Source organism: Polypterus senegalus, chromosome 16, assembly GCF_016835505.1.
Source record: "Polypterus senegalus isolate Bchr_013 chromosome 16, ASM1683550v1, whole genome shotgun sequence".
Lineage (NCBI taxonomy): Eukaryota > Metazoa > Chordata > Cladistia > Polypteriformes > Polypteridae > Polypterus > Polypterus senegalus.
In genome coordinates, this window is record NC_053169.1 from 18,442,599 (window position 1) to 18,456,504 (window position 13,906).

The window sequence follows — 13,906 nt, forward strand, 5'->3', positions numbered from 1 at the left end:
CACCGGTGTAAGCGCACACTCGATTACTGTTTCCTTACTTCAAAGTGACAAGTAGCCTCTCTTCGGGGCTAACACCAAGTCGCATATTGGTTGATCGGCGTGCAATGTGGCATTGCACCAGCTGCAGCAATCAAAAGTGGAAACCGACATCCGACAGTAATTAAAAACTTGCGCGGAAATTTTCGCATTTCTTCATAAAGCACAAAAAAACTTCCTTTAACCCGACGTTGTGCAGTCAGAGGATGAACCCAGTAGTGGCGGCGATTTTTCTCTCCCTACGCCGATTACGAGTATTTTTAAAACAAGAAGATTAATATCTAACATAGCAAAATGGTCCATATTGAAAGGAGGCACCTCAAATAAAATGACAAGGGCTTTCATATCCAGTTCTGACACTGCCTCCACAGGTTAACACACAAACTACAATTTGGGCTGCAGGCTGGCGTTAGACAGAGACAAACGAACGCCGGTGTAGAAGTCAATCGATCGCCACCACAAAATGCAACATAAACGTCTAGGACGTTCAGAGCAAGTTCGTTTATCCAAAAACTTAACGCCCGTGTGAACAAGGCCTTAGTCAGCATGATAATGACTTACAGAAATTAAAAGTGTGTGGTTTTCAAAAAACAGAGAATTCTGGGAAGTATGCAAATATAAAAGGAAATACTAAAAACAGTGCTTTTTTTGCCTATGCACTAGGGGGCACAGCCCCCTGCTCACTTCGCTCGCCAACCCCCATGCGGGCGCTACACACTTGCCACTTTGCAGCTCTGCCACTCGCGTATAGAGAAGCAGATGTACAATTTAAACAGATTGTTATTTTCATGGGAATTGTTACATATGCATAACAGACCTAAATATTTTACATTACAGTGAGTAATTAACCATAGTGAAAAAAAACAATAAAACGTAATAAATTGAAAGAAAATTATATTTTATGTTACGTTAGAGGTATTTGTTGCGTTATATGTTTTCATTCTGTTTGGCTTTGAAATTAACACACAAATACTTTTTAAACTTACACTTTTACTGTAAAACTTCAGTAAAAACAATATTTGGAATTAACTTTTTGTCAATATTGCTTTGAATTTTGATTCCGTGTTTGGAGTTACATCGTGACAATGCAACGTACAACTGCCAGTGAGTGAATATCGTTTCTTTCTCTCTAATAAATAAAATGACTTTTTTGAATGTTTGTCCCTGTGATTTGTTAATTGTCGTAGCAAAAGCTATTCTAACGGGAAACTGCAAACGTTTTAATACAAATGGCATATCAAGTTCTCCTTTGATGTCTAATGTTACCCACTGAAGATGTACTACATTACCTTTCTTGTCGCCTGTTAAAATTTTACATGTCAGAATTGTTCGACCAATTTTGAATACAACTAATCTTGTCCTAATGCATAGCCCAACACTCAAACATAAATTGCGCAATAACACTGTGATATATCCTTCTTTCAACAATAATTTGGCCGGTGGAAGACAGGATGGTGTTAACGGTTGTAGAAATTCTACAGGATATTGTAAGCATCTTCCGCACCATCACCACCAACTGTTTCAGCATACTCTATTGATACGCATTTAACTAATTTGCAGTGTAACCGATCAACAATTTTTCGCTTAAATTTATTTGACTTCATCGATTCTCGGTGCTAGGATTGCCCATGTACTCATTTCTTCAACCCTTCGGGATGAAATTCTTCATTAAGATTTGGACATAATAAGTCTTCTTTTATTGGGAACTTTAGAGCTAAGAGTGCAGGAACTGTGTCTGACAAAAGCATTCACACGAATGAGAGGAGAGAGGACCGCGGGCATGGGCCGTGAACCGTAAATGGCTGAGAGAAGGGCTGGGCTTGAAAAAAACTCTTGAAAATATTCTCGTCTCATCTCAAGATTTTTTTTTATAATACAGAGATATGTTTATGCTCAGATAAACTATCTGGTGTGTGTATGCTGATAAGAAGATGTGAAATATGTACAGGGAACTTTGTAGTCAATATTTTATGGTGTTTATCTTAAAAGTCTTATCTTAACTGACAAGTAACCAGACCATGGAAAATTCTTTGCTGTCTGACTTAGGCGGATGTAACTAAATCTTGTATAATCAGCTACCAAGGCACTGTATTGTTTTGAGAATATCTGACGACAAACAGCTTTCGATATGAAAGACGTGAGACAAAGTGTCTGCAGTTTGAGAGAGAGAGCGTGGAGATATACGAGAGATATAGGTGTGAAGATGCAACAAAACACCATGCTGTCAAAGGAGGAATGTAAAGTACGGAGCCACTTACAAAATGAAAAAGTGCCACAATGAAGACAGGAGGAAAAGGCTGCACAATGGCTTGAAGTGTTAAAAGAACATCTTAGCTAGAGTAAGAAGAAAAGACTCTCAATTTACACAGATACTCTCTTGGTTTTACTGAGGTCAAGGTTTCTGTGTGGACAATGACTTGTTTTCTTCTATTTTCACTTCTTATATTTGATGTGCAAATAAACATACAACCAACCAACCAACCAACCATTGTCTAACCCGCTGAATCCGAATAGGGTCACGGGGGTCTGCTGGAGCCAATCCCAGCCAACACAGGGCACAAGGCAGGAACCAATCCTAGGCAGGGCGCCAACCCACCGCAGATAAACATACAGTATGTTTAAAATGAAAGAATGTTTTGGGTACTATCTCGCTGAAACTGCTTTGTTTACTGACCTCAGCAATTCTACCACAAGTAATGAATGTTAATGTAGTAAACTTGCTCATTCAGGTTCAACTCTTTCCAAGGTAGCAATATGGAAATTGAAGGATATACCGTATTTACACGTGTACCACGCACACATTTTTTCCCGAAAATTAGCATTAGAAAATCAGGTGCGCGTGGTACACGAGGAAATACGCTTGATTGTGCTCTTGCGCTCTCTCTCTCTCTCTCTCTAAATGCTTCCTATGCAATCACAACGCACGTCGTACACGGGGCAAAACAATTTTCGCGGTTTTCTTTGTAAAAATTAGGGTGCACGTCTTAGACGAGGGCACGTGGTACACGAGTAAAAACAGTAGATAACCCAGCAGGAGCTTGTTCTCCTTCTCGAGTATTTCTCGCAAGGCTTTCTTTTCTTGGTGCCCTGTGGTAGAACATAGCCTCACTTCCATCTTGATCACATTATCTGGCCTGAACACATGGAATACAATCACAGAGTAGACGCTTCACATCTGAAGTTTATTGTATATTGCCAGATTTTTGACTTTTGTCTGCGACTAGTTGGCCAGGGACAGTTGAATTCTGTGTAGGCTGAAATATTATGTTTCTGTTTTCTTTTGCTATTTGGTCTTATCTTATCATTTTCAACAACAAAAGAACAACATCCTAAAAGGAGTAAAACACAATGTGATGTTTTCTAACTCATTTCTCTCTGCTCAGAGGGATGTATCCCTCTTGATTACTCATCCTCCCTGAGACAACAGCTGTAGGACTTGGACTTGGTACCATAGGATTACAAAGCAACCCTTTGGGCCAATGCAGATAATGGGGGATCTCCCTCTGATAAAACAGCTGTGAACGCTGCCCGGACACAGACAGGCGGACATGTTGTTTATCCAACCACCACACGTTTATTTACAGTATTTACAATTAATTGGTCACTCAGACCCAAATAATGGTCACAAAGACCCAGTTCAAACAGTGCACAGTTCCCCAAACAGTCCTGACCACAAATGCCTTTCTTCGGGCCGCCTCCACAGCTCCTCCTGAGCTTCGTCCTTCCTCCTCCCGACTCCAGCCTCGAATGAAGGGAGACGGCCCCTTTTATACAGGACCCGGATGAGCCCCAGGTGTTCCCGGCATTCCTCCTCTAGCCACGCCCCAGCGCCGGCTGTTCTCCCAGCAGCTCTCCGGGTATCCTCCAAAGTCTTCCCCCCAGCACTTCCTGGTGTGGCGGAAGTGCTGAGGTAACAGGTCCTCAAGGCATTGGGGCGCCTCCTGGTGGTGACCACGGGCCCCTACCCCTGTACCCGTGGCCTCAAAGCAACCCGGAAGGCAACCCCCACGTGATCCAGGGTGGGTGCAGACCCACATCCGGTCCTTCCTGTCGTCCCGACCGGGTCATGGCCCCTGGCATCCCTGACACAGCCGATCACAAATTCACAGGGCCATTATTGTTACATGTACAGTAAAATTCATACTTGCAAGTGCTAATGAACACTACCTTACCTCAAAACTTCAGTCTTCCTTACCTGAAATATCTACTTTACCTTACTTTGAAACCTGTCTTCCTTACCTGAAAAAATCTTACCTTCATACTTATGCCATTAGTGTTACATTTTAGCCAGGAGTGTAGCGCTGGATAAAGTTTCCTCTTTAAATAACAACAAAACCAATTTTGTATTTTTTATATTATTAGTTATGTTCCTTATATTGATTTGTCTTTTCTTAGTTTATGTAAAATTGTTTTTCTTCAATGAATACAATGAACTTCAGTAAGACACCACTTAAAATTGACAGCCAAAAAGCAGTGGGGTGTGGAAGCTGCTTCTTTTAGCATGCCATTTAAATACGGTTTGCAAGAAGTACTTCAGTAAAAGGTACAAGTAATTAAATGCTCACTTTCTTTGCTTTGCATATGGGCACAACCACTTTATGAGTACCAAGATAGTCAAGTGGTTGAGGAGGTTGTGACATCGGACGTCTTTGAAACGATTGGTTCTGGTGGTCACTTCTCATCCAGGTTTGTGCAGAAGTCCCTGTGTTTGTATGTGAATCCTAGTGATGGCAGAAATGAAACGTTTGCAAGATCAAATCAAATGAAACAATTGATTCACAAAATGATTTGATCTTTCGGAACGTTCAAAACTTCACATCACAGTGACATCTAGTGGCAGAAAGTAATGAATAAACATTTTGAAGCCAACACATTTCTCTTGGTCAGTTGTCCAATGATGTCTTGTTAAGTTTGTATACCTTTACTTGTCTATATCTATATCTACAGTATATGTATATTTCTACATCTATTATAGATAAAATCAAAGTACTTTTTATTCCTGAGCTTTTGACACCTGTTAGGTATCTTCATCAGAGGACTAATAATTAGACATGAGGGAAAAGCAGCGTTTTATGTGAAAGGAGGTATAGGTCATTGATGGCGTAGTGGTTTTAGCTCTGAGCTGGGCATAAGAAGAATTTAGGATGATGTACGTGTTAATTGGGTTCTCACCTATGAACCATGCCTTGCCAAACTCTTGTTTGCTTTTTAAGTTTCTTCTTGTCCTAACTAGAGCTGTGTTCCAAAAACTGTTTTGTCTAAATGAGTCAATGTGCCAGAACACTGTTTTGGATATTTTCTCCTCACATTATTTTCATGGTCATGGATACGCATGCAGAGTTTGTTAGACGTTTGTATGCATGCTGGATGTTTTTACGTGGAAGTGACCATTTGTTAGCCTACAGGATGGTCCTCCATACAATCCACCTAAACGTTTATTCCAGACGTCAACATGCGTAATGAAAAGCTTGGACTATTCCAAGTACAATTCTGAGAAGGCATTAAAAGATTTGCACGAGAAGTCCATCAAAGATGATGAGAAGATTTCTTTTAATGTGGAGTCCCTGTTGATATCCATACCTGTCCTACAAGACACAGAGACTTTACTAATGAACCTAAAGGTTGACACCATCCTGGGTACACAAACAAAACTGCCAAAAAAGATATAATGATGTTACTAACTCACTGCCTTCAAGCCCATTTTCACTTCAATGTGAAATATTAACAGAGAGAAGGGACCCCTATGGGATCAACACTATCTGGACTGCTAGCAGAATTAGTCATGCAATGTTTAGAAAATATATTGTGCTAGTACAGATCAAGCAAACTCTGAATACAATATGTGGAGGACACTTCCATCACACTTAAACGTCACTGCGCAGACATGACTTCAATACTCCCAGCTATTCAGTAATGGAAGAAAATAAAAACATACGTGTCCTTCCTGGTCAGTCATATAATGAGAGGTGGGAATGTGTCTTTAACAAGCAATGTATTTTAGACGAACAGATATGCTGATAAGATGGTGGATGGTAACAGCAATCCCCTCTCTTTCATCAAATGAGCTGTGTCACGGCTTTGTTCATACAAGTCAAAACTCACTGCAATATGGAAGAGGAGGAGGAGGTTGGGAGCTTGAATGAAAGACCTTATCTGTTGAAGCTTTTCACAGCCAACAAATACCCAAAAGCATTTATACAATAAACCCTATGCAAACAAAAAAACTACAGCAAATTGTGCCCATTACAACAAGCACTGAAAGGATCTATATATATATATATATATATACACTGTGTGCACAATTATTAGGCAAGTTGTATTTTTGAGGATTAATTTTAATATGGAACAAACACAGTGCTATCAGTCAATCCAAAATGTTAATAAACCTGAAACCTGAATGTTTCACAACGGAAATGTGAGTGTGAACATCATCAGGGGAATACATATGCGCACAATTATTAGGCAACTATTAGTGTGCAGATTTATTATGCAACTAAAGGAAAAATGAAAATTTTCCCATCTCACTTGTTTATTTTCATCTGTTATAGTGAGAATAATAAACAAACACCTCAAAATTTACAAATAAACATCTCTGACATTTCAAAAAAAATCAATCAATCAATCAATGACCAATATAGCCACCCTTCTTTCCAATAACAGTCATAAGCCTTTCCATTCATGGAGTCTGTCAGTTTCTTGATCTGTTGACGATCAGCTTTTTGTGGAGCAGTGACTACAGCCTCCCAGACACTCTTCAGAGAGGTGTATTGTTTTTCTCCCCCGTAAATCTAGCGTTTAAGAAGTGCCCACAAGTTCTCGATAGGGTTTAGGTCAGATGAGGAAGGGGGGCCATGTCATTATTCCTTCATCTTTAAGGCCTTTACTGGCTGGCCACGCAGTGGAGAACTTCGATGCAAGTGATGGAGCATTGGCCTGCATAAAAATCATGGTCTTTTCCTGTATCACTGTTTGAAGAAAGTGTCTTGAAAAACTGGCAGTAGGTTTGGGAGTTGATTTTGAGTTCATCTTCAATGCAAAAGGTCCAACTAGCTCATCTTTAAAAATACCAGCTCATACCAGTACCCCACCTCCACGTTGGAGTGGAGCTCTGTGCCCATTACTGATCCACAGGTCCATCCATCTGGTCCATCAAGAGTCACTCTCATCTCATCGGTCCATAAAACCTTTGAAAAAATCTGTCTTCAGATATTTCTTGGCCCAGTTTTGACGTTTCAACTTATGTTTCTTGTTCAGTGGTGGTTGGGTTTCAGCCCTCCTTACCTTGGCCATGTCTTTGAGCACTGAACACCTTGTACTTCTGGGCACTCCAGGTAGGTTGCAGCTCTGGAATATGAAAGTACTGGAGGATAATGGGTTCCTGGTAGCTTCACGTTTGATTCTTCTCAAATCTTTGGCAGCTAATTTGCGTCTTTTGTTCTCAACACGTTTCTTGCGACCCTGTTGACTATTTGCAACAAAATGTTTGATGGTTCTGTGATCACACACCAATATCTTAGCAATTCCAAAAGTGCTGCATCCCTCTGAAAGACTTTTACAATTTTGACTTTTCAGAGTCAGTTAAATCTCTTTTTGGCCCATTTTGCCTGAGGAAAACTAGCTGCCTAATAATTCTGCACACCTTGATATAGGGTGTTGATCTCCTTAGGCCACACCCTCCCTCATTACACAAATACACATCACCTGACGTGCTTAAATCCAATAAGCATTCAAGTTAATACAGCTTGGAGTTGGAATATACGCATTAAAAATGATGATATGGTCAAAATACTCACTTGCCTAATAATTGTGCACACAGTGTATAATCGACCAAGTCGCCCAACCATGGGGTACACATGACGGAGCCCCGCCCACCAACTCTAACCCTCCTCCTGTACCCACCCTCGATCTCACGTGCCCGCCCCCAACACCTCACCAAACACATCCTCAGTCGCTTTGGTCTCTGCTACAGTCCATATGCACCTCTGAGCCACGTTGACTTTTCACTGTTCTTCTCGGTTCCGGCTGCTTTGCTTTGCTTTGCTTTGCTAACAGGTCTCTCTCATTTCTGCCGTCTTTCTTTGTCCCCACAAGCTTCTGTTCTCCCTGTTGTTTCTGTGCCTTCTTTTTTTCCTTTGTTAGACCGACACCGAACCCGGAGTGATGGCTGCCGCCCTATCGTGATGCTGAATAGGGGATTGCTGAACTGGGTCTTTCAGGAAGTGTTCACCCATCGATGAATAATTATGCAGTGCGGGTCGGCTAGTATAATATATTTCATTTCTTATATATAAATGTCTACACATGGAAGTGTGTGTATCTGTCTGTCCGGCCCGGAAGTACAAGGCAGCCTGGAATTGTGAGGCTACAGCATGAAGCTCAAAGAAAACGACTCTGCCACCAAAGTGAAATCGCCAAGAAAAGAGAGAAACTTGCTTAGCCACTAATATATACACAAGCAAGGTGAGCACATCGGCAAAACGAAAATTCCAAGGAGAGAGATGCCCAGAGTAGTACCTTTCAATTACCTGACATCTCTACATTACAGGTTTTTCATCCATCCATCCATTATCCAACCCAACTACAGGGTCACGGGGGGTCTGCTGGAGCCAATCCCAGCCAACACAGGGCGCAAGGCAGGAAACAAACCCCGGGCAGGGTGCCAGCCCACCGCAGGGCACACACACACTAGGGACAATTTAGGATCGCCAATGCACCTAACCTGCATTTCTTTGGACTGTGGGAGGAAACCCACGCAGACATGGGGAGAACATGCACACTCCACGCAGGGAGGTCCCGGGAAGCAAACCCACAGGTCTCCTAACTGAGAGGCAGTAGCGCTGTCCACTGCGCCACCATACTGCCCCATTACAGGGTTTATTTATTTTTTTATAATTTCAATAGTTTCTAGGACCCCGGGCTTTTTACAGCACAGGCTTACACAGCTAGTTATGTAGCATCATATATAATTGTCACAACCTGATGGAGTCTATGCAGCTAAAATGTTGTGTCTTTAACTTTCATTTCTTTTCAGCTTGAAAATAATAATGATCAGAAGCACCAGCCCAAACTTTATCCAAGTTTGATATTAAAGTGGCTCATAAACAGGAGTACACAGCATGAGCAGCACTCTGCAACAAACCAGCGATTTTGACACTACAGTATGCTGTGAAGTGAATCCCTGACATATAAATGGGACAAACGTTTTGATACAAGTGGTGATGTAATGAAGTCCTTTTCATTACAGGCATGTAACCTCTTCCTTTTGATAAGGACTTGAGAGCAGGGTTTCAAAACCAAAGTATGACAAATGTTTTGAAGCATTGTGAATAACAGTTTTGAATTTGCCATCAACAGCAGAACTTTTGTGGAAGACTTCCTGGCTGGCTTTAGATCTTTGCTTTAGTTATTTGGTGTATCAAATTTTGGTTAGCAATTTTAACTTTTGGACAGACAAGACTGACTTCTGGGTTTGAATTTGGCTCTTCCTCCAAACTACATTTCATCTCCTGGTACTTTTCATTAAAATTCCTTACTACAACAACAACTACAACATTTATTTATATAGCACATTTTCATACAAACAGTAGCTCAAAGTGCCTTACATATTAAAGAATAGAAAAATGAAAGACACAATTATAAAACCTGCGGTGGGTTGGCACCCTGCCCAGGATTGGTTCCTGCCTTGTGCCCTGTGTTGGCTGGGATTGGCTCCAGCAGACCCCCGTGACCCTGTATTCGGATTCAGCGGGTTAGAAAATGGATGGATGGACAATTATAAAACAAAATAAATCAACATTAATTAACATCGAACGAGATTACTGTCTCGTTCTGAGTTAGTATTGCATCTGTATGCCTTGTGATGGATTGATTCCTGCATTGTAGCTTATGTTACTCAGACTCCCCCCAAAAGATGTCAGTTTCATAACATGCACTGCTTAAAAAATAGCATCCTGTATAGAATCTAAGATTTAAGCTGCATTGTAGGTGTAATTAATTACCCCTTTTTCACATGCTTCAAAATAAATAAATAGCCTCAAAGGAAAGCACACTACGCAAGCTGAGCATTCTGAGGTAAATGTCACAGTCGATTTTAATTTTTGATCAAGAAAGACATTCTGATACAACAAAAATTGAAAACTAACACAAAAAAATCCATAATAATGTCACATAAATATGACGTACATCTAGTTAGACAGGACATCTCATATAACACAAATATTATAAATAAAAAAAAATCTATTTCAATAGTCAGAGCTCTAAAGTTTACTGTTCTTGCCCCGCTGTAAACAATTCAGATTACGTTTGATACTACACTTTTCAAAAGGTATCAAGACCTGTGATAAAAACACAGTCTCTGTAAAGGTCAGTATTAAAATAAATAGTATACTGTAGTACAGAGAATTTTTTTATGGTTGATATTTCTTTCACGCCAATAAAAAAAAAGCATTCAACTTCATCACATTAAATCCATAAATAAACCAAAAACAACCTTGATGTTTTACAGTATGCAGCAAACGGTGTTGAAAAATTTTTATAGTGTTTTTTGTGAGAGAACACCTCCTCAAAGTGCTTTGGAAAGCTTCAAGAGAAGATTGGATGTACAACATGATCAATGTCAGTTGCTAGAGTGATCCACTTTAAAAAATAAATAAATAAAAACAGGTTCATAAACAATATTCTACTTTATCTTACTGTCAGTTTATCATTAAACAAATTGGTACAGATTAAAGAAATTATGGATAAATACTAAATAGCATTTCTGCTACTTAAGCAAGCAATGGAACGTCTCCTGTCAGCAACATAATATGCTACTTACTGTATAATTCACTACACTTTTATAAGCACCCTCTCCGACCAAACAGCTATCAAGTCTATCCAACGCAAGATATGAAATTATACAATTTTAGTAAAAGAAGCAAAAAACACATCAACTCTGAAGGTCTAAACATAGCTCATTACTCGCTGCATGTGGTTTGTATAATGCTGCATCACGCCTACAACGTTTTGGCTTAATCACTCTTAATCTGCAAGATCTTCTGTCAGCGTACCTCGGTTTTCTGTCTACATGCCAAAGACATGAATGTTGGATGAACTGTTCAGTATAAAAAGAATGTGTGTGTATGTGTGTGAGAATGTGTATGGATGCATATATCAATGTACCCTGGGATGGCCAGATGCTTTAACCATTCCTGGCTCCTTCCCTGCAACATATGTTACTGGGCTCAATCCTCACCACGACCCTGTATTTGAGTAAGCAGGTTCAGTACGTTTAGCGTCTGTCCACCCAGACTGTGAAGCTTTGTATGGTGGGTAATGAACAATAAGAACAACTTTAACGAAACATGGCATGTCTGCCTCAGGGATGAGAGGAAAAAAAGCCTGTACCTATTAAACTGTACATCATATACAGTATATAGATATATGAGATGGAGAGAGAGATGTATATATAGAGAGAAACAGATACTGTATACCTAAATGATGTGTACATATGTATGTGTGTGTGTCTAATGGAGGAACCGACTATTTCTGCGAAGGATTCAGCAGGGCTAATACAGTAACAACTTCATTACGTTACTCGTTATGTAGCTCTCATTTAAATTCACAGAAAACCCCTTACAGGATTAATCACATTTACATCTTTCAAGAATTTAACAACAACTTTTTTTTGTACATAGTTTAATAATTTAGGCCCTTTAACTCCCCATTTAGTTAAAACTCCCTTAATATGCTTAAATTATGATCACCATGTGCTTTTTTTTAGTCTTAAGAATCTACTTACTGCTCCTGAAGTGCTTAAATTATCATTTTCTTTGTATCATATGCCATGTTGTGTCATTTTGCATCTTTTTCCACATATTTGTCCATCAATTTAAATTTCACTTTATTTCCAAGAGTGTCTTATAACTGGACTATAGAAGAGTGCTCATACAAGGGCAAATGCTTCATATATGTCATCTTGCAAGCTGAGGTTTTTTACTTTTTTAATAATCTAGGGGGCTCTGCCCCCTGCTCGCTTCGCTTGCCAACCCCTAGGTTTGGTTAACCAGATATACAATTTAAAGAGATTCTTATATTCATGGAAATTGTTACATATGCATTATTTTTATTTTTACTTTAAAACTTCAGTTAAAAGAATATTTGGAATGAACTTTTCTTCAAGATCGCATTGAATTTTGATTCCGTGTTTGGATTTATATTGTGACAACGCAAAGTACAAGTAACTGCCTGTGACTGAATATCGTTTCTTTCTCTCTAATAAATAAACTGACTTTTTCGAATGTTTGCCCTTGTTATTTGTTAATTGTCATAACAAAAGCTATTCTAACAGGAAACTGTAAACGTTTTAATACGAATGGCATATCAAGATCTCCTTTTGTGTCTCATGTTATTTGTGGAATATGTACTACATTACCTTTCTTGTCGCCTGTTAAAATTTTACATGTTAGAATTGTTCGACCAATTTTTAATACAACTAATCTTGTTCCATTACATAGTCCATCACTCATACATTAATTATGAAATAACATTACGATACATCCTTCTTTCAACAGTAAATTGGCTAGTAGAAGACCAGGCGGTGTTAACAGGTATAGATGTTCTTCGTGATATTGTAAGTTGATGTTTTCATCTTCCACACAAATCACCACCAACTGCTTCAGCGTAGTCTATTGATACACATTTAATCAATTTGCCATGTAACGATGGACAATTTTCACGTTAATTCGTTTGACTGCATCGTTTCTCGCTGCCATATTTAGATGAATGGGTGATTCTAAACTGGATCTTCGTAAGTGTGTGTGTGTTCATAAGTAAGCCCTTTAATGGACTGGTGTCTGTCCAGGTTAAATGCCAGAATGTACCTGATGACCGTGGTCTTGTTTGAAAATAGTTGTAAGTAGTGCGTGACTTGAAAGAATCTCATGGCAAAAGTCTCCAACTCGTGTGACTTGCTTCCAAAAGTTGTAAGTATGGTGTAACTTGAAAGAATCTCATAGTAAAAGTCCCCGTCTTGTGGGACTTCCTTCCAAAAAGTCTCTTCCAGAAGTCACGTCTTGTCCAAAGATTTTTTTATTATAGTGGAGAGATGTAGAAGACATCTGTCATGTGCCTCTAAGTCAATGATTTAAATTGATACCCTTCTGTTAATCTTCTAGAGCATTCCATTTGTAATTCTAATTCTGAAATCTTATCTCAAGAATTACTAATTAGTTACACTTCATGCAAAAAGGCATCATATACTGTAAATAAACACTGAGGATATACAGTATTGTGCACATACAACTGGAAAAACTGAAATATCTAACCTGTAAGTCTATAACCCCCCATACTGACTACAGCACAGCGAAATAATTTATTACTACATAAAAATTAAAATATAAAGAAAATAATGAAGAACTTTGGCAAAAACATAGATTATTACAATGTACATACTTCTTCTTCTTACTGCTGAAAAGTGACGCAATTAACAATGGATAGCATGACACCTGTTAACATACCGAATCCTCTGCTATCAGATTTGTAATATTACATGATGAGGCATGTAGTACATAATTGAAAGATTTTCAGTACAAGAACATCCAGCTTTAACATTTTTAAAACACTGGTTGGTTTGCTATGAATATTCAGCATTTCAGTGCCAACATCTAGCTCTCTTGAACTCCGTGGCTTGATCTTACCCTGTCTTACTGTGAACAAGTTTATAAAAAAAGGAAGTCTCTTCTTGGCATAGGGCTGCTGGAGAATCAAATTCCACCACTTTCCCCAAATGCATCACTAGAACTTTATCATAATCCATAATAGTGTTAAGCCTAGAAAGCAAAAACAAAGAAAACACAGAAATTAAGACTTGTGCTTTAACTCTGTGATATGC

At 39.2% G+C, this 13,906-nt stretch overlaps 1 protein-coding gene across 1 annotated transcript in view; it reads right to left on the reverse strand.

Moving 5' to 3' along the window:
• Positions 1–12,893: 12,893 nt before the first annotated feature.
• Positions 12,894–13,906, reverse strand: part of abcc10 (ATP-binding cassette, sub-family C (CFTR/MRP), member 10) — a 51,707-nt gene continuing 50,694 nt past the window's right edge. Inside the window, exon 22 of the mRNA XM_039738078.1 lies at positions 12,894–13,844. Coding sequence (XP_039594012.1) covers positions 13,709–13,844 — 136 coding nt within the window. The 3' untranslated portion in view covers positions 12,894–13,708. The remainder of the gene's footprint in view (positions 13,845–13,906) is intronic.